The sequence below is a fragment of the Natrix helvetica genome (assembly GCF_964273705.1).
Source record: "Natrix helvetica genome assembly, chromosome: 8".
Classification (NCBI taxonomy): domain Eukaryota; kingdom Metazoa; phylum Chordata; class Lepidosauria; order Squamata; family Natricidae; genus Natrix; species Natrix helvetica.
In genome coordinates this window covers 19,994,707-20,020,532 of record NC_138559.1, presented here as the reverse complement: position 1 = coordinate 20,020,532, position 25,826 = coordinate 19,994,707, and the positions used below count along the sequence as shown (strand labels likewise).

General features: G+C 41.8%; 1 protein-coding gene and 1 long non-coding RNA gene across 4 annotated transcripts in view; both read left to right on the top strand.

The window, feature by feature from the left end:
* ETS1 (ETS proto-oncogene 1, transcription factor) overlaps positions 1-3,255 on the top strand; it is a 142,666-nt gene extending 139,411 nt beyond the window's left edge. For all 3 annotated transcript variants that reach the window (XM_081961296.1, XM_081961297.1, XM_081961298.1), the window contains 2 exons: positions 861-979; positions 2,244-3,255. In XM_081961296.1, the coding sequence (XP_081817422.1) occupies positions 861-979; positions 2,244-2,459 (335 nt within the window). In that variant the 3' untranslated portion in view covers positions 2,460-3,255. The remainder of the gene's footprint in view (positions 1-860; positions 980-2,243) is intronic.
* Positions 1-11,080, top strand: part of LOC309396289 — a 394,508-nt gene extending 383,428 nt beyond the window's left edge. Inside the window, exon 2 of the long non-coding RNA XR_014176083.1 lies at positions 7,747-11,080. This is a non-coding gene — a long non-coding RNA (uncharacterized lncRNA). The remainder of the gene's footprint in view (positions 1-7,746) is intronic.
* Positions 11,081-25,826: the final 14,746 nt, after the last annotated feature.

The following is a 25,826-nucleotide window of genomic DNA, read 5'->3' as shown; positions in this document are numbered from 1 at the left end:
GACATTCCTTGGTTGATGGGAACCAGATGCCCATCTGGCTGGACCAGATTGGACATGTAGAAAGGACTGGAAGAAAATGGTCCCTCAGATAACCTGATCCCAAGTCATGAAGGCCAGAGCAGATCTCCAAGGAGCTTCAGAGAACCTCTTTACTTGGATATCTGATGACACAAGGAACCCTTTTGAAGATAAGCATAGCCATAGCATCTCTCATCCTGTCCAGTGGTGGGATCCTCCCGGTTTAGCAACCAGTTCAGGGATCGGGCGATTTGCGTGTGTGTGCACCGTTTGAGGAAATCTTCACTTCCTGGTTTCTTCGGAGGAGTAACACAGCTGATTTGCGTGGCAATCTGCTCTGCTGTACGAATCAGCTGAGAAGATAAAGATAGGAAAATAGCGTGGACGGTCAGGTTGGCCCATCTGATCATCGGAGCGAATTGGCTCTCTCACAGCTGATCGTTGGAGCTACCGGTTCGCCCAAACCGGTCTGAAGCAGTAGAATCCCACCCCTGCTCCTGCCTTTCAGGCTTCTAATGAAGATATAACTTTACCAAGGCCTTTCTTGTGTCAATGTTTTCTCCCCCTTTCTGCCTACCAGTTCAGAGCATGCTTGAATGCTAACTTATTCTAATTTATTGCAGTGTTATTCTTGGATTTTAATAATAACTTTTGCATTCACTTCACCAGTTTGATTTCAGGGAAGGAGAGTAAAATACATGCTAAATAAATAAACAGTGAAACAGCTCTAACCTGAATGTGGTTTCCTCGTTTCTAATTGGTTCCTGGGGACAGCATTTCATTTACAGGTTTCATTTCTAGGATATTTATTTGTTTTTCTCCCTATTCCTCTGTCATCTTAGGTAGTGGACCTATTCAGTTATGGCAATTCTTGCTGGAACTTCTGACAGACAAGTCCTGCCAGTCATTTATTAGCTGGACAGGTGATGGCTGGGAATTTAAACTTTCTGATCCTGATGAGGTAAGTATAATGTTAATCTGGACTGTACATGTGAAAGCCCTGAGTCAAATTTTTAATTGAATACGTTTCAATTAAAAACAGTGCAAATGTTTAAGAAGAAACATAATGAGGAGCATGGGATAAGATAAGATAGGATGGGATAGGATAGGAGGAAAGGAAGGGAAAGGAAAGGAAGAAAATGAAATGAAAGGAAGAAAATGAAAGGAAAAGGGGAAAAGGGAAAGGAAAGGGACAGGATGGAGAGAGAGAGAGAGAGAGAGAGAGAGAGAGAGAGAGAGAGAGAGAGAGAGAGAGAAGAAATAAATAAATAATAAAGCAATCTTTTTGACAGTAGTTATAAATACCCTTATATTTTACCCTCCCTCTCAAAGGTTACATCATACAGTGGTACCTTGGTACTCGGCATTAATTGGTTCTGAGAGGTATGATGGGTAATGAAAAGGAAGAATCTCAAACAAGCCATGTAACTTACCATATGACCCTTTGTTTCAGCCAGGAAACACTTTCTGTCGGTCCTTTTTCCTACGTCAGTGGCCTTCTCAGCATGACCAACTTCCTATCCGCCCTCTGCAGCGGTCCCCCTCCTTTTGTAGTGACCTTCCCAGCATGGCTGATTTCCTGTCTGTTTCCCACACCTTTCCCCCTCTTCCTATAGCATCGTGTTGAATACTAAACAACGGCCAAGTACTGGGACAACATTTTCATGTCCAAATGTATTGAGTACCAAATTTGAGAGTTTTGAAGCAATCAAGTACTGAGATAACATAAGATTTCTAATCATCAAACCCATAAATCACAAATTAATTTTTGGCTCGCTTTTTAGCAAAAAAAAAGCCCATAAAGGGTTTCCAAACCTTAATAAAATGCAATTGTTGAACGTTCTCTATGCAAACAAGTTAATTTTGCAACCTCTGCTGGTTCCATCTTCACCAATCATTCCTCCGGTAATTTTTCTGGTGTCAAGATCTTAATTTCTATTAAGGAATTTTTGTAGGGGATGACCAGGTTGAGTCAGAGGGAGGGGTAAAAAGTGTCATCAGTCATGGGTCCCTTCGCTGCCCACAAGGAATCTAACTCCGATGTACCTTGAATTCCTTTTTATTCTTAACTTCTGTTGGTTTCCATTGACCGCTAGTAGTTCAGATTCCTATAGAGAGCTTAAGCATGCAATAATTTTAAACACTCGTTTGAACGGCTGGATCTCCTGATTTCTGTAGTGCCTGGCAATGTCATGAACTACATTTTAATGGTTCCCATTCTGCAGGTGGCAAGGAGATGGGGCAAGAGGAAAAACAAGCCAAAAATGAACTACGAGAAGCTGAGCCGTGGATTGCGCTACTACTACGACAAGAACATCATCCACAAGACCGCAGGGAAACGCTACGTGTACCGTTTCGTGTGTGATCTTCAAAGTTTGTTGGGTTACACTCCGGAAGAGCTCCATGCCATGTTGGATGTGAAGCCAGATGCTGACGAGTGAAGGGATCCATTTTACCAAAATCGAACCATCTGCAGAACATAAGGACTTTTATTCCTTTCTTACCCCACAATCCTTATTTTCCTTAAGAAAAAAAAAAGAAAAGAAAAGAAAGGAAAAAATAGCATAATTTTTCATTAAGAAGGGGTAGGATGTTAAGCTTTTGAATGAAACTGTGATATAGGTTGGCTGGGAGGAGGAAAAATGAAGTTTCCAATTTACAATCTTCTTGGAGTTGTATTTGCAGCTGGGATTTTAGAAGTCAGGAAAACGACCGCCATTTTGTTACATCTATTTAATGAATTCATATCATCCCCTTTCTTCTGGTTTTAAAAACTGACAATTGGTGTGTTTGTAAGACAGCGCTGTCTTTAACTGATGGAGAACAGTCTTAAGTGGCAAACCGTCCTGTTCTACAGGAAAAATATATCTGAATAATCAAGTACTGTGATCTCAGATAATTTTTACATTTCATAAGACAGGTCTCTGTTCTTCTGTTTGTTGGGGGGGGGGGCGGGGAAACCAAAAAACCCACCTCTTTTTTTAAAGAAAATGTTTAAAAGAAAATTGTATTTTATTAAATTTTGTGCCAGTATTTTTTTTAAAATAGTCTTAAGCTCTAAAAAATGGTTTCAGTATTGCAAAAAAAAAAAATGTGTTTGTTTGTTTTGCCAGCTGCGAATTTTTATCACCATTGAGGAAAAAATGAAATATGTCTACATAGAATTCCCCTAGAAATGAGCAGATGGAATAGACCAGTAGAAAACCAAGATACAAGTGTAGGCTAAGAATGGGGAACTCTAGAGCAGTGTTTCTCAAACTTGGCGACTTTAAGTCCTGTGGACTTCAACTCCCAGAATTCCCCAGCCAGCTATGCTGGCTGGGGGATTCTGGGAGTTGAAGTCCACAGGACTTAAAGTCGCCAAGTTTGAGAAACACTGCTCTAGATGAATGGATGTTTTGCTTGAATGCTAGATTTCCTGCACTTTATTCTCTTATGTCAATAGATCTGTGCCTCTGCTTGTGCCTTTTTCAATCAAGTCCGTTTCATACTGAGATTTTATTTAGATTTTTGTCTGCATGTTATGAATACATGCTTATCTAGGATACCTTAAAGAACAGTCTTATTCCACTGATCAGGTAGCATCTTTTCAGACTAATAGATTTTATTCAAAGATTTATGCTTTTTATGGTGTCCGTCTAGAAAAAATGCTACCCACTCTGTCTCATTTTTGCCTATCATAAACTAACATGGCTCTCTTTCTACAATTATGCCATTGTTTGAAAAGTAGGATGGTTGATTCTCTTGTTGTGGGGGCAATTCAATTGTCCATCTGTTACGGCTTGTTTCTGCTTCTTTTCACAGCTATCGGTTGCTATGAATGTTTCATTAGGGCCTTGTTGGGAAACCCCATCCAGCGTGATTCTCTGAATCAAGCTGAATTGCTGACTTGGATCAGGTTTACAATTAGAATCAAATTAGAGTCAACCATCTTCTACAATGATCTGCAAGTATTTTATAAGAAAAGATTCAGTAATCTCTAGGGATCCTGACTTCTGATCAATGTGTCTACACGCATAAGGGTGAGAATTAAGAGTAGATATGGAAGATGTTAGGGGTCTTATCTAATTTGACAGATACTTTTGTTTTCATTGAAAGGATGTAAAATAAATCAGGGCCACCAAGCATGTTCCCAAGTTACAATATATATGCTCATTTTCTTCATACTGTGTTGTCCAAAAATAATCAGGCTTGGTGTTAGGTGCAGTTTAAGATAGGTTCCAACTCTACAGTTCCATCATCCTGATTTGGATACAAGAAAAGAATGCAAAAGCTAATTGTTATCCCCTCAAATACCCAAGTCCTAAATATCTACTATCACAAAAAGAAAAACAACCCACATTTTTAAATGCATCTTTAAAATATTTGAAAAGATGCTATTCGTAGATGACCTTTTCCTGATAGCTTTTGCAGTTTGTTTGCTTTGAATATCTTTCAAGAGGAGGGCAGGTTGAAGTTCAGTGGATTAATTTCTTTTTCTTTCTTCACTGTGTATTAGGAAATATTTTACGGCCATTGGGGATCATAGAATATGAAGATATTCTATGAATTTGTATACCTTCTTTCTGCCCTGTCTCGAATCATCTGCTGATTTAAAAATATAACTCTTGACTCATTTGTAAGGCAATCGGAAAAGCCTTTACAAAAACTAAAATCAAGGGGGGGAAATCCTTATATTTCTAGAGGGTCTGGAGTCTAAGTCTTCACTCCCCTGAGTGCAGCCATGGCTACATCTGTATACGTGCTTTGTGGGACCAATGGCTGTTATCAGCCTCACAGCTTTTGGGTCACATGAAACATTTGTGTTGTACACCGATGAAATATAAGGCACGAAATACTCTTCAAAAAAACAAACGTGGAGAGCCAACATTTGCAAACCGGAGAACAGTGATATGATCTTGACTCCCCCCCCCCATTCCCCCCAAAACCCACCCAAAACTGTAATAGAAATGAATCATTTCAGTCATGCAAAATTGAAAGTGGGACAACTTTGAGTTGCTTGAAATGTTAGGGGAATTTGACATAGAGCAGGTCTGAGACCCTGCTATGTAATCTGTAGGGCAAGGTGCAAAAATTAGGAGGTAATAAATTTAAGAAAAAGAAACAAATTCACTATCTTTTAGGAAGACCATTTCCTCTAATTGAACTGTCCCTGCTAGACCAGATTCAATCTGTTTTTTCAAAGGCATTGCTACCTGTTACGATCAAAAGGTAGTCTGTTTTCAGTTTATTTTGAGTCTCAAGCGAGTTCATGAACAAATTCACATCGTTTTCTTGGCAGCAATATGAAAGTGGTTTGCTTTTCCCCCCAGGATTTGTGCCGTTGTGTGGGTGTTTTCAGCTTTTCAGACTAGCCTACAGCTCGGGCTGTTCCAGAGGTTCGCCCGTCAAAGTCCTGGATGGGACTGACTCTATTTAGCTTTTCCATAATCAGTGAAGAGCAGTTAGATCCCTTCAAAATAAAGCTTTTGTAGCAGCGAGGCACAACCTGGGTGCCAAGTATCACAGTTTGTCCCCCAAACCTTGAACATGGCCTTTAGAGCACCTCCAAAGTTGGGACTACATTTATTTATGTTTAATATGACAGAAGGGATTGAATAAGATGTGACAGAAAGGGTTGAACAAAAGAGCCATTGTCTTATAAGTATTTAAATTAATTTTAATTAAAATTCCACATGAAATAAATTTTAGTTTTTCAATTGATACCATCTGTTTCTTGATGCTGGTACTATCGTTTTCTTACAACAGGCTCCTTGCACACAATTTAACAGAATAACAGAGTTGGAAGGGACCTTGGAGTTCTTCTGATCCTTCCCCCTGCTTAAGCAAGAGATCTTATACCATTCCAGAGAAATGATTGTCCAATTGTCTTAAAAACTTCCAGTGTTGGAGCATTTACAATTTCTGGAGGCAAGCTGTTCTGCTTTTTAATTGTTCTCACTTTCAGGAAATTTCTCCTTCATTCTAGGTTGCTTCTCTCTTTTATTAGTTTCCATCTGTTGTTTCTTGTTCTGCCTTCAGGTGCTTTGGAGAATAGATTGACCTTCTCTTCTTGGGGCAGCCCTTTCTAACTTGCCACAAAGTGTGTCCTTCAGTCTGAAACAGGCCATGCATCTCTGAGCTATAGAATGAGGAAGTGAAACTTGTAGGCAAGTCCAATTACATCCCAAGCAGCCACATTCCTTAGCAATGCTGACAGTTGGAATTCAACCGATGGGGAGGGTGGCAGATTTTCCATCACAGATAAAAGCTTTCTAATACAGGTAGTCCTTGGCTTGTAACCATTCATTTAGCGACTGTTTGAAGTTACAACAGCACTGAAAGTGTGACTAATGACTGATCCTTGTACTTATGACCATTGCAGCATCTACAAGGTCATGATCAAACTTCAAGCACTTGGCTAGCGTCATATATTTACAACAGTTGCAGCATCCCAGTCTCATGTGACCACCATTGGCAACTTTCCCAGCTGGCTTCCAAGAAGTAAAATCAATGGGGAAAGCTGGATTTGCTTAATGACCACGTGTTTCACTTCAACTGGAATGATTTACTTAATAACCATTGCAAAAAGGTCATCAAATTGGATGCAGCTCACTTAACATTGCCTTGCGTTGATCCCAATTATGGTTATAAGTTGAGGACTACCTGTGGAGCTGGGAATAGACTTTGCTGCAGTGAAGATTCATGCAAAATATCCTTTCAGAGTTGATTTCCTGCAGCAGTATATTTCACCTTTTCATAGAAGTCAAATCAAAGCACAATGAGTAATTATCTGCTGTGAGCTCTACATTGGCGACAGGAAGGGCATCCAGCCAGTAAACAATCAGCTCCATTCAGTTGTCCCAACCCCACCCCAATGTAAGGGATTAGGGGTCATTAAAAGACCAAAAAATAGAAGTCAAATAAAACAGACATGTTGCTTCTTTTGGCAAATGTGTTGAGTCTTTGCAAAAGATTCTAGCAGCTGGAAGAGGGTTCTGGAGATATCTGTGTGAGGTGTAGGAACCTCTTCTAGTTCAATGAACTGCTGACTAAAAGTTTCAAAACAACCCAAAATGCCCCCCAAAAGGATGACCTCCAAGCTTAAGAGAATTGTGTGGCCTCCACGACACAAAGAACCTTGTTCAAACAAAGCACAACTGGCCTGCACAGGCCTACTTTCTGATATGATTTTAGGTCAACCAGGCAATCATAAAGTGAGGCTGTTTGAAGCCATGAATGTACCATAATAAAGGCTTTTGCAGCTTCCTTAAGGACTGTCACTCATCAACATTCCTGAATGTATTTTCACTCCATCTCAAAGATTACCAGTGGAGAGGATGTGAAGTGGAGTTAGGAAAATTAGCAGTGATAGATTAGCTTGCATTTCCTGATACCTTTTCGCTAGGCTTGGATCACTTTTATAGCACGGTATAAGGTCTATCTTAGAGCAACACGGTGGCTCAGTGGCTAAGATGCTGAGCTTGTTGATCAGAAAAGTCGGCAGTTCAGCGGTTTGAATCCCTAGTGCTGGGTAATGTAGTGAGCTACCGTTACTTGTCCCCTCTTCTGCCAACCTAGCAGTTCTAAAGCACGTAAAAATGCAAGTAGAAAAATAGGAACCACCTTTGGTGGGAAGGTAACAGCATTCCCTGCGCCTTCGGCATTTAGTCATGCCAGCCAAGGAGACATCTTGGGACAGCACTGGCTCTTCGGCTTTGAAACGGAGATGAGCACCACCCCCTAGAGTCAGAAACAACTAGCACATATGTGCGAGGGGAACCTTTACCTTTATAAGGTCTATCTGGACTGCCTCTTCTATTATGTCTCTAACTGCCTGTTACAGAATTGCTAATGTTGAGAATATTGTTAACTTTCAGTAGATCTATCCAGATCTGCAAATGCTCAAAACAAAAAACAAAATCCTGATAATTCTACCACTCTCGATCTTCTGGTATTGATTACCTCAAGTATCCAAAGTCTGTGTAGATAGCTAGGTTGTGAACAGTGGAATAACGTCCATAAACTTAGGACGGGCTGAACATTCTTGGTATGGTTTAGAGGAAGATAAGCTTGGAATTTCTGGGGAAGATATGGAAAGAAGATTTTGAGCCAGGAATACTGATAGTGGTTATTCTTGCAACGAAAGAAAGGAAATCTGGACCAAGGGCTCAGTTAGATTTGATTCCAGTGGAGTGAAATGAGGATATGAGTAGAAAATGAGAAAGAAGAAGGATTAGTGGATGTGGAAAAGAATGGTATTCCTAAAACCTGACATATTTTATTTCCTTGTTGTCATCTATGGCAAGGGTCTCCAACCTTAGCAACTTTAAGAATTGTAGACTTCAACTCCCAGAATTCCTCAGCAAAGCAAATCTGGCTGAGGAATTCCTGGAATTGAAGTCCACAAGTCTTAAAGTTGCCAAGGTTGGAGACCCCTGAACTATGGTATTTGGGGGATTTAGCCCTAAACCAAGAGATAAAGACTAGACTCTAAAATATTAGTGTAAGGAAAACAACTTGTATTGTAAGTGAAGTCACTGTATCACAGAATTATCATTGTCAGTCTCTGAAAATAGACAATGAATATGAGAAATCTGACTGTTTTGGGGGTAATTTCATTGTGTTTTTTTAAAAAATAGATTTAGAACAGCAAATTCATTTGACATGCTATTCAAATGGCTTTATCCTTTGAACTATGCATAAAAAGAATCATATAACAGAAGCAATCTTTTCCAGGCCGATAGACCCAGCTATACTGAAATTTTAAGTTTCAAAATTCCATCCATTAGCCATATCCAATACAAAAAAAATTAGTTGTAGTTCCAGTAATTACACTTCCAACACCATACACAGACTAAAGCATTTTAGAAAATTTAACAACTAGAGTTGAAATGTTAAGTTTATTTCAGAGTTCTGAATGCATTGTGCAAAAACCTGGATACTCACAACAAATATCTGGGAGTAATATTAATGGCAGAAAAATATACAATGGTCAAAAATATTTTCCGGAGATATGTTTCCATTTTTTTATTTTCAGTCAGGTATTTATAAGGAAAAATGAAAGAAAAGTTATAGTGATACTTCTTAGTATTCCTACAGTATAATCCTTTGTTGATTCAGGAGTAAACCTTGCCAACTTCAAAGGAAATTTGGCCAGGGAAAATGTATATAATACTGAAGCTTTAGGACATGAATTCACAGTAGCTTTTTCCAAGTTGTGTCTTCCATTGTGTAGAAATCTGTAGGAGTTTAACACATTGGATCAGGAAGGCTGGTTTGGACCAACTGAAGATAAGACTATTTTTATACTGTAGGGTTTATACCTTTGTGGATTAAGCATCGGCAAATACTTGTGATTTTGACATGAAGCAGCACATCTCTACTTAAGTATATTTGGGGAAATCTTTATGGTTTAGAACTGGTTGGTTTTTAACCTTCTGATAGCCCTGCTTTATATTCTTTCAAACTCTACACATTCGTTAAAGATAAAGAAAACAGACTTGTACTTTTTTATTCAATTATTTGCCTAGTATCTGTGATGGAGAGTTTAACAGGAAAGTCAGTGGCTGTTAATTAGAGCTGAGTCATCATTCCTAAATAGAGGGCACCAAATATTCCAGAAAGTTGAGTGTTTCCAATTAAAAGGTAACAAACAGCAGACTTGGAGATGATATCTGTCCACTGAGATATCTTCCTACATGGGTTGTCTTTTAGAAGCAGTAAGGATTTAGGTGTTCATTGGTGTAATTTAGATTTGGGTAACTTCATCAAGATAAAAATAAGTTTGGATTGTGTAGCTCACAAACCACTCTGTTACCTTGTTTGCAAAGCTGGTTTTGCCGTTGGCTTCTGGGCTTTATGGTTTGGAGCTATTGATTCTCCCAGCATCCATTTTGAACGGCCATTCCTCAACTCTTGGTTCATGTTGCTTGGTCTCCTTAGTGTTGACTGGAAAAAGAATTTGCACCTACAACTTTCTGGCGATCTTCCCAACATTTTGAATCTGATTCAAAATCCGATTCAATCTGTCCAGTGTTCACAACAGATATATATTCTCAGGGATCTTGAAAGGGCAATGGAGAGCGAACTATGCTGCATGTGCTCCTCCCTTATCAGTGTTTGTACCTAACTTTCTGCCATCTACCTTTCAATTGCAGTGACAGACAGGCAGTGTCATATTTTTGGGGGGGAAATGTGTGTGTTCTCCTTGCGCTAGCAGAGATACTTCACTTAGCTCTGTGAACGAGATAAGGAAGGAAGGTGTAAAGTTAATGGTAATTGACAATTGACAGCTCTCAGTCAAAAGGGGTTTAGGCCTCATTCACACATTACATGTTTGGCTTACTTTTAAAACAACAAGAAGGGTGTCTGCTTAACCACAGAATGTGTGAAACAGTTGTGCAAAAAACCCAATTTAGCATAGATTACAGTTATTGCAGAACTGCCAGTTGATTTTTTTCAGATGGGGTCTCTATAGATGGAATGAAGTAGCGTCACCGTTCCAAAGATGTCGGAAGTAAATGATGCTTGATGTATGCATATCTATTATGACAGAAATATCTCCAGGAATTAACTGCCTCAGTGAACTTTTCTTTTTTTTTAAAAAAAAAATATTGTGTTCCTTTTTTTTTTTGTCTTTGTTTTATATCTGTTTTTTTTTTTAAGCTGATAAGTTTAGGAAAAGAAGAAAAAGATTGTTATATTATGCTCTTCAGCTATTTTCCGACTTGTATTTTCATATAATTTATATTTTATAGAAGTGACGGGAAAAAAAATGCCTTAAAAGCAAAATGTTTTTGTTTTGTTGTTTATAAAGGAGAAAAAGCAGGTGCTTTTAGGAGAGAAAAAAAAATTGAAATGAAAGAAAACCAAACTCAACTGAGGTAGCTTAGAGATGTAGCGTTATCTGTGTTTTTTAAAGAAATTCAAAATTGCAACCTCTCCCACACTGAAGACTTTAATAGGGAGTGGAAGAGATTTTGTTTTGATTGCTGATGCTGGCACATCATTCTTCTGGAGAGTTTTTATATACTGTAGCCTTATTTCTGATTGTATTCAAAATTAAAATATTGCAAAGACATGCCTTGTTTACTTTTGTCTATGCAGGTATTTCTTTATTTATCTCCTGTCTTTATTATTTTCATTAATAATTCAAGGCAGTGAACAGATTCAACACATTATCCTTCTTGTATTCCCCCCCCCCATAACAACAATCCTGTGAGGTGAGGTGAGGTGAGTCCACTTGTGCCTTTACTCCCGAGTCGGCCCTTGTTCCTTAGCTGTTCCCTTCTGGCAGCACATTGGGAACAGGCTCCAGCTGTTCTTCTACCCCACTGATATCCGACTCAGAAGGCAGCTGATAACTGTCTGATGGCCCTGGCTCCCTCTCTGCCTCCAATGCAGAGCACTCATCAGAGCTTTCTCCAGACTCCAGGACTGGCCCATGTTCCTACTCAACCTCCTCGCTGTCAGAGTCTGGAACCAGCTCCACTGGCCACTTGTAGGCCACAAAATGACTAATCCTAAGTCATTCCATTTTATTCCTAAAGCGAGACTAGAACTAGAACTCTCAGTCACCTGGTGATTGGTCACCCATTTGCTTTTCATGCCTAAGGTGGGACAAGAACTCGTACTTTTCAGGTGATTGGCCCCAAATCACCCAGCCTGCTTTAATGCCTAAGGCGGGACTAAAAGTCAATATCTGATTATTTCTAACCTAGTGTCTTAACCACTAGACCAAACTGACTTTCTTAGTTTGATTGGAGGCCACAATATAGTATTCGAGGAGGGAGGGATGGGAGCTCATGATAAATACCTATTCTGCACCCCAAATTTACTTTACTAGATTCCAGAAGTCTGCCTGGAATCCACACTCTATATTGGACATTAGTACAATTGAACAGGTCGAGAGGTATTTCACAAGAAGAATACACCACTATTCACAATAGAATTCCCTATGACACCAGGCTCGAAATGTTGACTTTGGACAACCTGGAACTATGCTGCCTATGGTCTGATTTAAGCATAGCACACAAAATTATCTGCTACAACGTCCTACCTGTCAACGACTACTTCAGCTTCAACCTCAATAATACAGGGCCAAACAATAGATACAAACTCAAGATAAACCGCTCCAAACTTGATTGCAGAAATTACAACTTCAGCAACAGAGTGGTCAATGCCTAGAATGCTCTACCTGACTCCTTTGTTACATTGTCAAACCTCCACAGCTCTAACCTTAAATTGTCTACCGTGGACCTCACCCCATTCCTAAGAGGTCCGTAAAGGGGGCCTGCATAAGTGCACCATCCTACCTGTTATCTTGTATGTGTTCGACAAACTAACTAAATAAAAAATAATTAGCTTCTGTCTGAACCTCTGCAGAGGTCTCCCAATCAATGTTGGTCTAACTGCTACATGGACAAAAAACATAACAGCTTCCTGGGCTTCAATATACCTATTTAAAACTCTTTCCAGACGTTCTGAGAATAAATTAAAATGAAAGGGGGTAGAAGTAGAATTGCAACATGCCGTCATGCAAAATATATACTAATTTTTAGATCTTTAGGTTGGAGTCCTTTTTTTTTTCTCAGTCCACAAGAAAAACTTTGGATTAAAATATTAGCCTCCTGTCTCAAAAACCTCTTTTTCTCCCAGGGAACCGAAATATCGTTTAGTTAGGTTGGCCCTCTAGGAATGATGCAAAAGGTGCATATCCAGGATATCTAAGGAAAAATTCCTGACCTTGATCTAGATAACTAGCAGATCCATCGATTCTGTATCTAGGAAATTACTTCTCCAAACAGCCACACTAATCTCCTGCACACACACAAAAACAACAAAAATCAAACTACAGTAGTGGCCAAAATTGTGGAAACCTTTTGGGAAAAGTGTATTTTTGAAGCTTGATGGCTAATAACACTACTTTCTTTTGGAGTTTCAAAATAATCATATTCAGTAGACTGGAACAGCCTGGGAAAAGCCCAGATCTTAACCCAATTGAAAATCTATAGAGCCAACAACTTAGTCAGAAGCGACCCAGCAATAAAACCCAGTTTAATAGAAGCAATCATTCAATCTTGGTTTCACATTATAACAGCTACAGAACTAAAAGACTTGGTTCACTCCATGGAAAGATGTTGTAAGGCCATAATTCATGCTAAAGGTTACCCAACTAAGTATTAGTGATATAATTTTTGTATATCTCGTTTTTTTCTATGGTGATAATTTTTGTATACCTCATTTCACTTTTCTTCTTTATAACTGCTACTCTAATAGCAAATCCTTCCTAAAAGTTATTGCATTACATTCTTGATTAAATTATCTTTCCATTGATATATAATTTTATGGTACTACTCCCTCCCCCCAAAAAAGTGGTGTTATTAGCTAGTTTTCAAAAATACACTTTTCCCAAAAGATTTCCCCAATTTTGGCCACTACTGTAATTGTATTGGGATATGTATATGGTTTGGTCTTGTTAGAAGTGATAGAAATCATGATTTGGTCCTAAGATTAATCAAGGCATTAAGAAAAGAATGTGAATTATTCTGTTCTCCTTGCTAATCAGAGGAACAAAGTGATCTTGCAAAATCATAACGAGCAGGAATTCTGGCTGAGCTGTGGGTCTTACTACCCTGTGAGAATGTTGTTTGGGAATCTCTAGACATGAGAATCCAAGGATTATCTCTCCTTTGGCTTGTTAACAGACTCCTCACACATATCCCAACTCCTTCAAGGAGTTTGGACATGACAGCTACACCTGATAAGATAGCAAAGGATAACCAGCTTTTCAGCAGCCACTTCTGAAGCTCCAGGGCCAATGAAGATAGTCTAGGATCTGGTTTGTGTTTACTCCTCATCTTGGCTCCTTGCAGTTACACGATGGAAACATCAGGTTAAGTTTGGACCAGCTTTATCTAGCTCACCCACCTGGCGGGCTCCTGGATGCATTACTTAGACAGGAAAACAATTGAATCGAAGGATTGGAGAACTGCATACTGCTCAATCTCTTTTGATCCCTTCTGAATAATTCTGAACAACCTTTATGCTTCGAAAGCCTGGCTCCATTTTCCTGAGCAATTCAACGATTTAAATGAAATTGACTTGAGAATCTAGACCGAATGTCAAAAAGGATTTCCTAAATTTCTCAAGGGTGGGGGTTTTTTTTCCCCAAAAGGCAACTGGGCTTTCTTTGTTTTTCCTTGAAGACATTTCACTTCACAGCCAAGAGGCTTCATTGGTTCTAGCCAGAATGGATGAAGCTTCTTGGATGAGAAATGAAACAACTTCAAAGAAAAACACAGAAAGTCTATTTGCCTTTTGGGGGTGGGGGAAAGAACATTTGGGATAACCATGACCTGGATGACTGAGAATCTCCATAGACCGATTGCCTAAATCAGGGGTATCAAAATCAAGGCCCCAGGGGTGCTTAGATCTTGGAAACCTTGGAAACAGCAAAGGACTGACCCACAGTGCCTCTGCCAGCAAAAATGGAGCTTGCGAGGGTTGCAGAAGGCCGTCACAAGCAAAAATGGAGCTCGGGAACCCGTTTTCATTGGCAGAGTGTTCTGGCTGCCATTGGCAACCCCCAACACGAGTGACGTTGAGCTGGCCATGCCCACCCTGACCACGCCCACCCACCGCTGAGGTCAAACACAACCCTGATGTGGCCCTCAATGAAATCAAGCTTGACACCCCTCACCTAAATGATGGCCTCTTCAAATTAAAAGTCTCAGATCAGTATCTGCCCTAGACAGCTTCAGAATGTCAGCGGGAGCACAGCAATGGAAGCACATGGCTGCTTTAGTCTAGTCCAGAGAGACACAGCAGACAGACAGGCTTGTGTTTATTTCTCTTGCAATCAAAAGCTCTTTTACCAGGTCAGAAACCGGCTACTCGCTGCATGTCAACTTTGGAAAGGGCCAAAATCAGGGGCTGCCTAGTGGAACCGAGCCTGACTTCTTCTGCAGCTGCAGGTGACTCCAACAACTGGTGGGCTGGAGGGCTGGTGGAAGATGCCAACGTTGCTTTCAGAGTCAGCACTTTCCACTGCCTGCTCTGTTTTCTTTCAACCCAGGGTTTCGCCTGCTGGGCGAAGGCTTCTGAACAGCATCCAACAGAAACTTTCCAGTGTTCCTCTTCCCCCCGCCCTCCCCCCCCACACCTCCTGTCCCTTTCATCCTCCAGCCCACACTTTGCAAAGAAACAAGTCCTGTATTAAAGCCACAATGGGGTATTCTGCCAGGCAGTTCCTTTCAGTTGAACTGACAACTGCTTGTTGCAACAAAGTCCTGGCTGCAGCATCCAGGCTCAACTTTTTCTCCTCTTCAAGCTTCAGCGGAAGACGAATGCCACAGGGAAAAATGCAAGGGCAAAGCTGCTAGAAATATTGAGGGATTTCTTTTTTTTACCAGACATGGGCTGGTAGAGAGAGCCATGGAGCTCCAGGAAGTTCTTGAGAGACCCGGTGTTGTGACTTGACGATGTCACATCTGCAAGACCAAAGTCAGCTTGGGGAAAGCAACATCCAAGGACTCTATAAAATGGGGGAGAAACAGTGGTGGGATACAACCAGTGTGCCCCAGTATGGGCGTACCGGTGCCTGCTGGGAGCACCGGGTACTGTTTGGGTATGGTGCTCCGGATGGTCCACCTGTCCGCCAGCGCTCCTTATCTGTATTTGAGCAGTTCGGACTTTCTGCACATGTGCATGGAGCATACAGCACTTGCGTGACACTCCACCAAGCAGCTGGAGTTTCATGGGCAGTAACACTGAGCGCATGTGTGCGCATGCTGCACATGTTCATGTGGTGGACGCCCAGCCCCGTTGCACTGTACCAGTTGCATGGGGATCCAGAACCCACCACTGGGGAGAACATAGTGGCAGTCCTTCTCCAAAATCTCTTGTTTAAAGGAAACAAGCGACTGAGACAAAGGCATTGACTTCTGGTCATTGTCATCTCGAGAAGATGTATTGCAGGTCTATCAGATCTGAACCTCAAAAATGTGGAGGAAGAGAACGTTTTATGAACTGTTCAGTGCAATCTTGTGGTCATCCAGAATTTTACGGAACTGCTATCCTGAAACTCCAAAAGTGCATCAAATATGAAAAGTCATCACGAGGGATGTGTCAGAGATGGTATTACCATAATTTTCTTCCGCCTGGTGCCACAGGGAGCAATAGCCCTTAGACTTATTCATAGTGCTTTCACAGCCCTCTCTAAGCAGTTTTACAGAGTCAGCCTCTTGCCCCCAACAATCGGGGTCCTCATTTCACCCACCTCGGAAGGATGGAAGGCTGAGTCCACCTTGAGCCTGGTGAAACTCGAACTGCCAAATTGCAATCAGCCCGCAGTCAGCAGAAATAGCCTGCAGTACTACACTCTAACCACTGCACCACCAAGGTTCTTCAATGAGTTAGAAGGAAATATGTAAAATGACATTTATGCGCAAAGTTACAGATGTGATAACCAATTTGAAAATTGGGCTCAGGTACCTCAGTTCAGTTACAGTGGAGCAATTGATAGGCAATGGATCTCCATGAATGTTCCTCTCCCTAACATGCGACTGATACATGAATGGCCTTTGATTTCCTAGCATAGATTTGTACTAGTGGCTAAGACGCTGAGCTTGTTAATCAGAAAGATCAACAGTTCGGCGGTTCAAATCCCTAACACCGCGTAACAGAGTGAGCTCCCGTTACTTGTCCCAGTTTCTGCCAACCTAGCAGTTGAGAAGCACGTAAAATGAAAGTAGAAAAATAGGAACCACCTTTGGTGGGAAGGTAATAGTGCACCTTCAGCATTTAGCAATACCAGCCACATGACCACGGAGACATCTTCAGACAGCGCTGGCTCTTTGGCTTTGAAATGGAGATGAAGACCTCCCCCTAGAGTCAGGAACGACTAGCACATATGTGCGAGGGGAACCTTTACATTTACATGTTATTTTCATAGCAACTGGTCAACTTTACGGCAAATCATCAACAAGCTTTCTTAGCCAGGAAAATGAATTTTTAGAAAAATATGATTTTCCTTCCCTAAGCTTTCTGTGCTTAGCAGAAAGGGTGATACTGGCGTAGGAGACTCACAAGTTTGGGATTGCAATCTGACCTAGATCAATGTTAGAGTTTTCTGCAGCCCAGAATTTTTCTGGCACAAGCTGTCATTTCTCTAGGCGAAGAGCCAGACTGAGCATTCTTGCGTTCTTGATACAAGCAATCATCACCTCTTGGAAGAGATTCCAGGAATTGAGATGTAGCCATCCCTCTCCATTTTTGCCCAGCCATAAATATTTTAGTGATAGATCCAAAGCAGGTGACAAAGAGAATCCACACAGAAGAGCATTTAGGGATGTTGGCTCATGCTCTTCAAGAGCGGTTGAGTAGGATGAACTGTACATAAAGAGATGAACGTCATGGAAATCATGACTCATCAAATACAGTTGTGGAACCCTCCGTTCCCATGCCAGCATTTAACATCAGGAAAAGCACTGTGTCTTCACAAAGGCAATGACCGTAAATGCACTCATTCATAAGTACAGCCCAATAGGCAAAAAATATGTGAATTGGCTCTAAGAGGTCCATGAAATTGTGGGAAGGAGGATGATATTCATGCGGGACTGGTGCCTGGATTCTCCCTCAGGCTACCTTTTTTTTCTGACATTCTCTCCGCAGTTGAAAAATAAAGTTTCGTAACTTGGACTGGGCTGTTTTTTCCTTCCTAAGTATCCTTGGACTTTTTTTATTTTCATTCATAACCTGAGAGGTAGAAGAAAAAGACAAAGCAATAAATGACGGTGAACTTCTGGTTGAATTATACAAATGAATAAAGAGAGGGGGAAGTGGATGGTATCAGAAACCAAATCCCATTGTATCATTCTAGAGTTCAAGGCAGTCTAAGAAATAGCAGCTCAGAGGTTTGGGGGCACCTTAACTCCTCCTCCTCCTCCTTTCTTCTTCTTCCATATCCATCATCGGACGTAGACGATCATGTTGGCGATCCTATTTTTATCAACAGCCTCACAAAAAAGTGCTGCCGAGTTTTGTCCAAACCAGCCCCTTAGATTTTGAAGCCACAATGTTCTTCTTCTGCCTGGAGCTCATTTGCCTTCAATCTTTCCCTGGAGGATTAAGTGAAGTATGCTGTATTTTTCTGGGTGTCACATCACATGTCCCAAATATTCTAACTTTCACTTTTTATGGTTTTGCATGGTTAGGACCTTAAGTTCTAACAGTTTTATTATGACTCAAGTTTCAGAAGACTAGATTGGATAGGTCAAAAGTTAATGTGAAGTAGAAATAAATGCATGTTCAAGCTACACAAAATGTAGAGTAATAGTCCAACTCTATTATTATTATTATTATTATTATAAAAATCCTGATGGTTTCTTAATTCCAAAATGGCTACCCAAAGACAAATGATGAAGACATTGAATTGTCCACTCAATGGTATCCAAAGAGTGACATTTTGGCTATCAAATCACTGCCAAATCATTATTTTGGAAAGGCTTCAACTGATAACATTTTTTTTCATGTAATTTAAAAAGACCAGTCAATAGTTATAGCAAAGTTTTGTTTTTTCAATGTATTCAAGACTATGATACAAAGAGAATGAGAAGCAGGAGAGAGCATTTATTCTAGTTTGGATACAGATTCTTCTACTCAGATTTATTTCAACTACACTGGTTAGATGCTGTTTTCATCACTTGTAGGCTGCCACTTAAAAAAAAAAAACCTTTCATATGAAAGGAAAATTGAGCAGGAATAAATGAGAATCGCGAGGATGAGATTTCATTGTCTACATGGCCTTGATCTACATATATGGAGATTCTGATTCATCGGGTCATGGTTGTCCCAAAACTGTTTTGCTTCTCATACAAGAATTGTCTTCAGTTCTTCAGAATTGAAAAAGTTTCTTGGATGGGAAGCAAAATGTTTTTCAAGGGGAAAAAAACCCAAAAAAGTCCCAGTTGCCTTTTGGAAAAGCATCTTTAGGATAACCTTGATCTCTTTCACTACAACACTTGAAAAAGATGCTGTTTCCATGTTAATTAATGAAAAGCAGATGATATCCAACAGATGTTAATAGGTGGTCCCTATTCATTTTTTTCCCATTTCATACTCCTGCTAACTTTTATTTCAACAGATGATGCTAGAGCTTGATCTCCTTGCAAACCAAGAATTAGGGTCTCTCAGTTCCAGATCCTTTTAACCAGGATAAACCAGTTGATTAATCAGCTTATACATACATCATTTTCAGTGATGAAGTAACTATTTTGTTTTATTTAGATCACACACTGCTATATATAGTTTTAAACACTGTACGATTTCAGTCCAATGAGAGTATGGCTTATAAAACAGACTGTATTTCCCCCAAAATAAGACCCAGTCTTATTTTCTTTTGAAATCCAAAATAAGCACCAGGTCTTATTTTTTTGGGGTGTCTTACCCGCTTATCTTAGTCCCACCGCAGCCAGTCTTGCCATGCCCCGACACCTGTTGTGCTGCTGCTTGACTTCTTCTGTGGCTGCTCGTGGCTGCTTGCAGCCAGATGCTGCATGGCTCGTCATACTGGTGCTGCCGCTTGTGGCAGGAGGCTGTGTGGCATGTTGCACTGGTGCATGTATGAATGGTGGCACCAGCACGGCATGCCATGCGGCCTTCTGCCATGAGCAGTGGCACTGACATGAGGTACCACATGGCATCTGGCTGTGAGCAGCCACAGAAGAAGTCAGGCAGTGATTCGACAGGTATTGGGATGTGGGAGTCCTGGCTGCGGCGGTCCTAAAGTAAGCAGATGTTGAGCACATGGGGCAGCTCTACCTCCCCACACCACCCTAGCTTGATTTTTACACATTCACCCCACCTCATACAACCAGATGGTGGCTGGGGCTTAACTAGGGCTCATTTTTGGGGAAGTGTTTATAATGGCACAAATGTGAAAATCGGGATAGGGCTTGTTTTTGAAGTAAGTCCTATTTTCGGGGAAACATGGTAGTTGCCAGTTTGGCAAAAGAAATGAACTCCGACAATGGCTTGGTCAATCAGCTGGGGAAAATTATGGTTTAGGGCAAAGTGTTAAACCTGTCTGGGTGAGTCTAGCCTGTTGTCGCTTATTCAGCCCAGCCAGAGTTTTTCATTGTGATTAGAACATATGTCTCTCACCAGCAAATACAATGGCAGCCAACCTTCAAAAGGAAGGTTAGGAAAGAAGCCACTTTGATGTTGCTATTCCATTGACTGGAGTAAAAGGAAGCAGCTGCAGTTAGAATTAGGAAACAGGAAAATGCCATGAATTAGTCTTTTCCCTCTATCATGAAACTTTCCCTTGTTATCTTTGTACAATATTCAAACTCGATCTACTTACTTATCTAGCATGTATTTCATCCTGGCTTCGTATCCATTTTAATGCTCCCCAAAGTCTGATCTGTGGAGAGCTGGGATGATTTTCTTACGTTACTCCTTTTATGAAGATTCTTCCACTATCATTTCAACATCTATTCTGCCAGATCTTTTAGATAAAGAGACTGAAATGGTGTGGGACATATACATCCCTCTGACAGAATAATTAGGTTCTGTACCACAGTTCTTGCTCCATGTGTTGTCCACTAGTAGAGGAAAGCATCTTTGTAACATTGGAACCTACTTGATATTTTTCCCCTTTGCAGAGCTGGGATGGGCATGGTCTGGTATGATATATCCTGCCTGCAGGCTGCCAGTTTCACATGCCTGGTCTACATGAATGAGTGGATATCTCTGACCTCCTGACTGTAATAGATTTTATTAGGATCTTCAGTTTCTATTCACTGCTTCTCCCATCATTCCGTTTCCTAGCTCATGGCATGCATCTTCCATGAATCCAGAACAGGAATGTGCCCAACCTTGGCAACTTGAAGACCTGTGGACCTAAAGTTAAGACCTCCCAGAATCCCCCAGCCAGCCATTAAATTGTGGCCAAGAAGTTTTAAAGTCTGTGCGCATGCGCTGAGTTGCTAGATGAAGGGAACAGCTAAAGAACAGGGGTGGACTTGGGAGTAAGGCCACAAGTGAATGATGAATGGCCCCTCCCAGAAGAAATAAAAGAGGAGTGAAAGAAGAGTGGAGTTTGCAGGAGGCAATTAGTTTGCTTAATTGGTTCGTGACTCTCCGAGACTCCTTGTCAAGTTTTGCAGAGATCGGCCTGGCAGCTCTCCAAGCCAGATAAGGTCTGTGACTGTAAATCCTCCCTTGAAAGACTTTGCTGGATGTGAATGAGCAGAATTCACAATCAATCAATAAAAGGGGTTTTTGTCAGGACAAGGAGTCTGCTTCATGTTCTTGGGAAGTCTTGGTCAGAACAAACACCACAAGTTTGACACCCCTGATGTAGAACTTTGTCCAATGTTGGAGAAATGGTCATGGAATGGAATTCATTGCCCTCGTTCATTGACTTTTTCTCTAGTTTGGATTCTTCTTTCCCTCTCTCTCCCCCTTTCAGGATTATTTATAGGCACTTCCCAGGCTCTTCCTCACCATTCCTGAACTTTGTACTCATTTGTTCTCGTGACTGTTTCAATCAGCCCCTTCAGCTGCTTAATTATTTTTTGGAGTTACAAGCTCCTTCAGTCAGGGTCATTTTCCCCTCCTCTTCATCATGAAGAATTAGAGCCAACACATTTTTATATTATATTTTTGAATGGCTGGGGTTCTTTGTTTAAAAAAGAATCAGAAGGCTGTAGGAAGAAGAGCAAATACCATTCTAAACAAATAGAATAAACAAAACTTTGGGAGGGAAGCCAAGTTTTTTTTTCTGTCCCAAAACATCCACCAACCTCTAATGAAAGGATTAAAGCAAATATTTTTAGCTGATATCTCATGCTACCATTTCCTTTTCAGATGCACTATAGCTACTGCAGTTAGCTGCAACTTACAGATATATGTACCACTAACTAAGGAAGTGAATTGTATTCCAGTGCTGGAAGACACGGTTTGGAAGCCGCCGAAAAAGCCATGCTGGGATGGCAGCGGCGGCGGCAGCGGAGGTGCCCTGGCTCTGCAGGGAGAGCTGGGCCAGGGCATCATGAGGCTGGGAGGTGCACAGGCATTTCGAAGGCGCCAAGCCGTGGGAGCTGGGCGGCGGCGAACAGGGGCTCACATGGCTTGGCTATACCCCTAGGTCAGTGAATGGTGCTGTGCCCGGCTGGAAAGAGGGTTTGCCGGGTGGCTGCTCATGAGCATGGTCACTTCATAGCTGTTGTGTTGTGCTGCTGTGACAGCGCAATACAGCCATTCGTCCCTGAGGCTGTGCCCGGCTCTTTGGGAGCCTGCTCCCAAGAGATCAGCCACCAGACAACCCCAAAACAATAAATCCTCCCCTCATAATAAGGCCCAAGCCATATTTTGTGGGTAAGTAGAAAACACGGTATGCCATTGTAGCTCTCAAAATTATTCAGAAGAACTACACCTCCTGACAGAGTACTATGGTATGTTCCTTTACTGGCCAATGCACTTGGCTAGTACCGGTATATCTCAAACTCAAGCAGCTTCCATATATGTCACCTTAATTCGCCCAGCCAGCTCTGTTAAGTATTCTGGAAACTGAAGACCACACATGTGGAAGTTGATGCAGTTGGGAAAACATTGCACTCAATTTTTGCAGGAGGAAAACTGTGGCCATCTTGCTACAGGAAGCAAAGAGCAAATGGCATCTTATCTTTTCCCTCGAGTTAATGTGCATCGTATCCAAATTAAACCCAAGCGGTAGAAAAATCTCACCCATGGCTGGTAGAAAGCCGGTAATAATTAGTTATCCTTTTACAAGCAAAAAGCTGCTGCCTGAGGCAACTGTCTCACATTGCAACAATCATATCTACCGTCATATTAATTTGATGTCCGGCAAGCTGGCAGGAAGCCCTATTGGCATATGGGAAGATCAGAAAGGACGAATGGTGAATTCTAGGAGGCGTGTTCTCTAGCTTTGAAACCTTTTAAGTCACTAGGTTGATCTTATGCACAGTCAGTCAAAAATTGCCCACAGCCCTGCAGAAGACTAAGCCTCTTGAGACTCACAGGTAATCTACAGGGCACATAACAGCTCTCTGCCCATATTGAGTTGCCACAAACCCTGGCAAGATCCTTAGCCCGGCCCTCTGAGAAAACATATGGAACATCTGGTTCCAATCATCCTGCCAGCTTTTACAGCTTTCTGGCCTCCCCTTCTTCTTCTTCTTCTTCTTCTGGGTCTGGTTAAATGGAAAGATTTTGTCGGTGCAAAGTTCTCGGTAAATCAGGAGGAGGAATGCCATAGCACTCTCTATCACTCCTGGCTCGTTTTTCATAAATAAGCTCCGAAAACAAACAGAAAGCAGTGGCCAAATTGCTGCTACCCTCAGCAAAAAAAAAATCCTTCTCCTCCCTCCAAGAAAAAATCCTAGGTCAGCTAACCTGGCATGGCCTACAGTGCTTGCCTTTATATCAGGGATGTCAAACTCGATTTCATTGAAGGTTGTGTTTGACCTCAGAGGGCTGACGTGGGCATAGACAGGGTGGGCGTTGCCAGTTTGGCGTCATTTGTGCTGGGGTCACCTGTGGTGGCACAAGCGCTCTGCCAGCAAAAATGGGCTCCCGAGTTCCATTTTCAGCTGCCACAGCCTCCTGCAACTCTCTGCCAATGAAAATGGAGCCCTGAGCTCCATTTTCACTGGCAGAAGGTTGCAGGAGGCTGTGGCAGCTGAAAACGGAACTTGGGAACATCTTTTTGCTGGCAGTAGCACCGCTGTCTGGTCCTTCACTGTTTCCAGCATGGTCCTGCTGGACAGATCTAAGTACCCCACGGGCCTTCCGTTTGATACCAAAGTTGGGTTGCTACCGGTTCAAAATGGTTCAGGCGAACCGGTAGTGGAAATTGCAACTGGGTCGCCAAACCGGTAGTGACAGCAGGCTCGACATGCCCCCGAACCGGTTCCCCGATCGCCGCGGCATGTTTTTTTGACCTTTTTAATGTTCTGAGCATGCACAGACCTATTTCCTGGCAACTGCGTATGCGCACGGAGCAAATTGTGAGCACCGAATCAGCAGTAATGCTGGCAAAAACTCATCCCTGTTTTACACCCCTGCTTTATATGATCATTGACAAATTAACTGGCCTGGGAAGCTTTTTCGCTGTTGCCTTCAGAAGCTCATATTTTCAGCCTGGGTGGACCCACCGATCTTCATCCAATCCAAGTCCCGCAGACAGAAATAGGTTATGGGTAGCTCGTCTGAGCCCCGAAAGGTAGGCTGAGATCAAACAAACCCAAAGGAGGAGGTAACCAGAATCCATTGGCAGATGCGTGGTCAGTTCGTTTTTCTTTTCAGCTGTGTGAAAAGGAAGCCTGATGTTCTGGGAGCAGCAATAACCGTGCTTAAAAAACAAACAAAACTCCTGGATGTTGACAAGGAATTTCTATCAGATCGGAAGATAGAATGACTGCCTTTGTTGCACCCTGAGATGAAGCAGGAATAGGGATTTTAATAGAGCAATGCCCTGGGCTGTTGGCTTGAATCAGGCTAGTAGTTGAGAAAGTAACATCAATTCCAGGGAATAGTGGTGTTTTTTTTTGGGGGGGGGGGGGGGGTTAGGCAACAGAAACCTTAGTGCCTCCTTCCTCTAAAAGTAAGATGGGTAGGGTCTCCCTGATTTGCTTTTTCTGTCTTTCTCTTTTCTTTTTTGAGAATTTCTAAGGGGCTGCCCCAAAGCAAAGGGGGTCAACCTATTTTCCAATGGACCTAAAGGCAGGAAAAGAAGCAATGAATGGAAACTAATCAAGGAGAGAACCAATTGTTCTGACCTAGACTTCCCAAGATCATGAAGCAGAGTCCTCGTCCCGATAAAACTCCTTTTGTTTAGTTGTAAAGGGAATTCCTCTCCAGCAAAGTCCAGGCAAACAGTCTTTCATGAGATTTCACAACTACAGACATTTATCAGGCTTGGAGAGCTGCCAGGCCGATATCTTCCAAACGCCACTCTGTAGCAGACAATACTTGGCAAGAAGTCAGGAACAGATCTTCGCCCTAATGAATTGAACTGATTGTCTCTTGCAAACTCCCCTCCCCTTTTGTTCCTCTTTATTCCCTATGGGAGGGGCCATTCACCATCCACCTGTGCCTTTACTCCCCAATCAGCCCTTATTCCTTAACTGTTCCCTTCGTCTGGCAACTCTGCACATGCGCACATCGGGAACAGCCTCCAACTGTTCTTCTGACCCACTGATCTCTGACTCCGAAGGCAGCTGATAACTGTCAGACAGCCCTGTCCCCATCTCTGCCTCTGATGCAGAGCACTCGTCAGAGCCTTCCCCAGCCTCCAGGACTGGCCCATGTTCCTCCCCAACCTCCTCACTGTCTGAGTCTGCCAACAGCTCCACTGGCTGCTGGCGGCCCATAACACCAAGCTACAGAGGTGCAAGGAAACACATATGAACACAAAGAGAAAAACATAGATAAATGAAATGCAACTATACAGAGACCAGTTTAGCCCAGTTTGTTGTGTGAGCTCAACCAACGGGGGTGACTTTAAAACTGCCCAAATGATTCACTAAGGACAGGAATAGGATGAGTCCTTTTTGCTCTGAGCTCAGAGGCCATGTTTTGTTTGAGGGGAAAGTAAGGAGAACTTGCCCTGGCTGAAACTGAAAAGTACCTTCAGTGATAAATAGGGCAAATGGAGAAAAGACCTTGGGGGTGGGTAAAGGCCTAGCTGCCTCCATCAATCATCCTCCAGATGTGTTCATTCTTATTATGGTCAGCAGGCATAAACATACCTGTTCTTTTTGATGTAAATGGAACATTGAGGCTGGTATGGCTGTCGT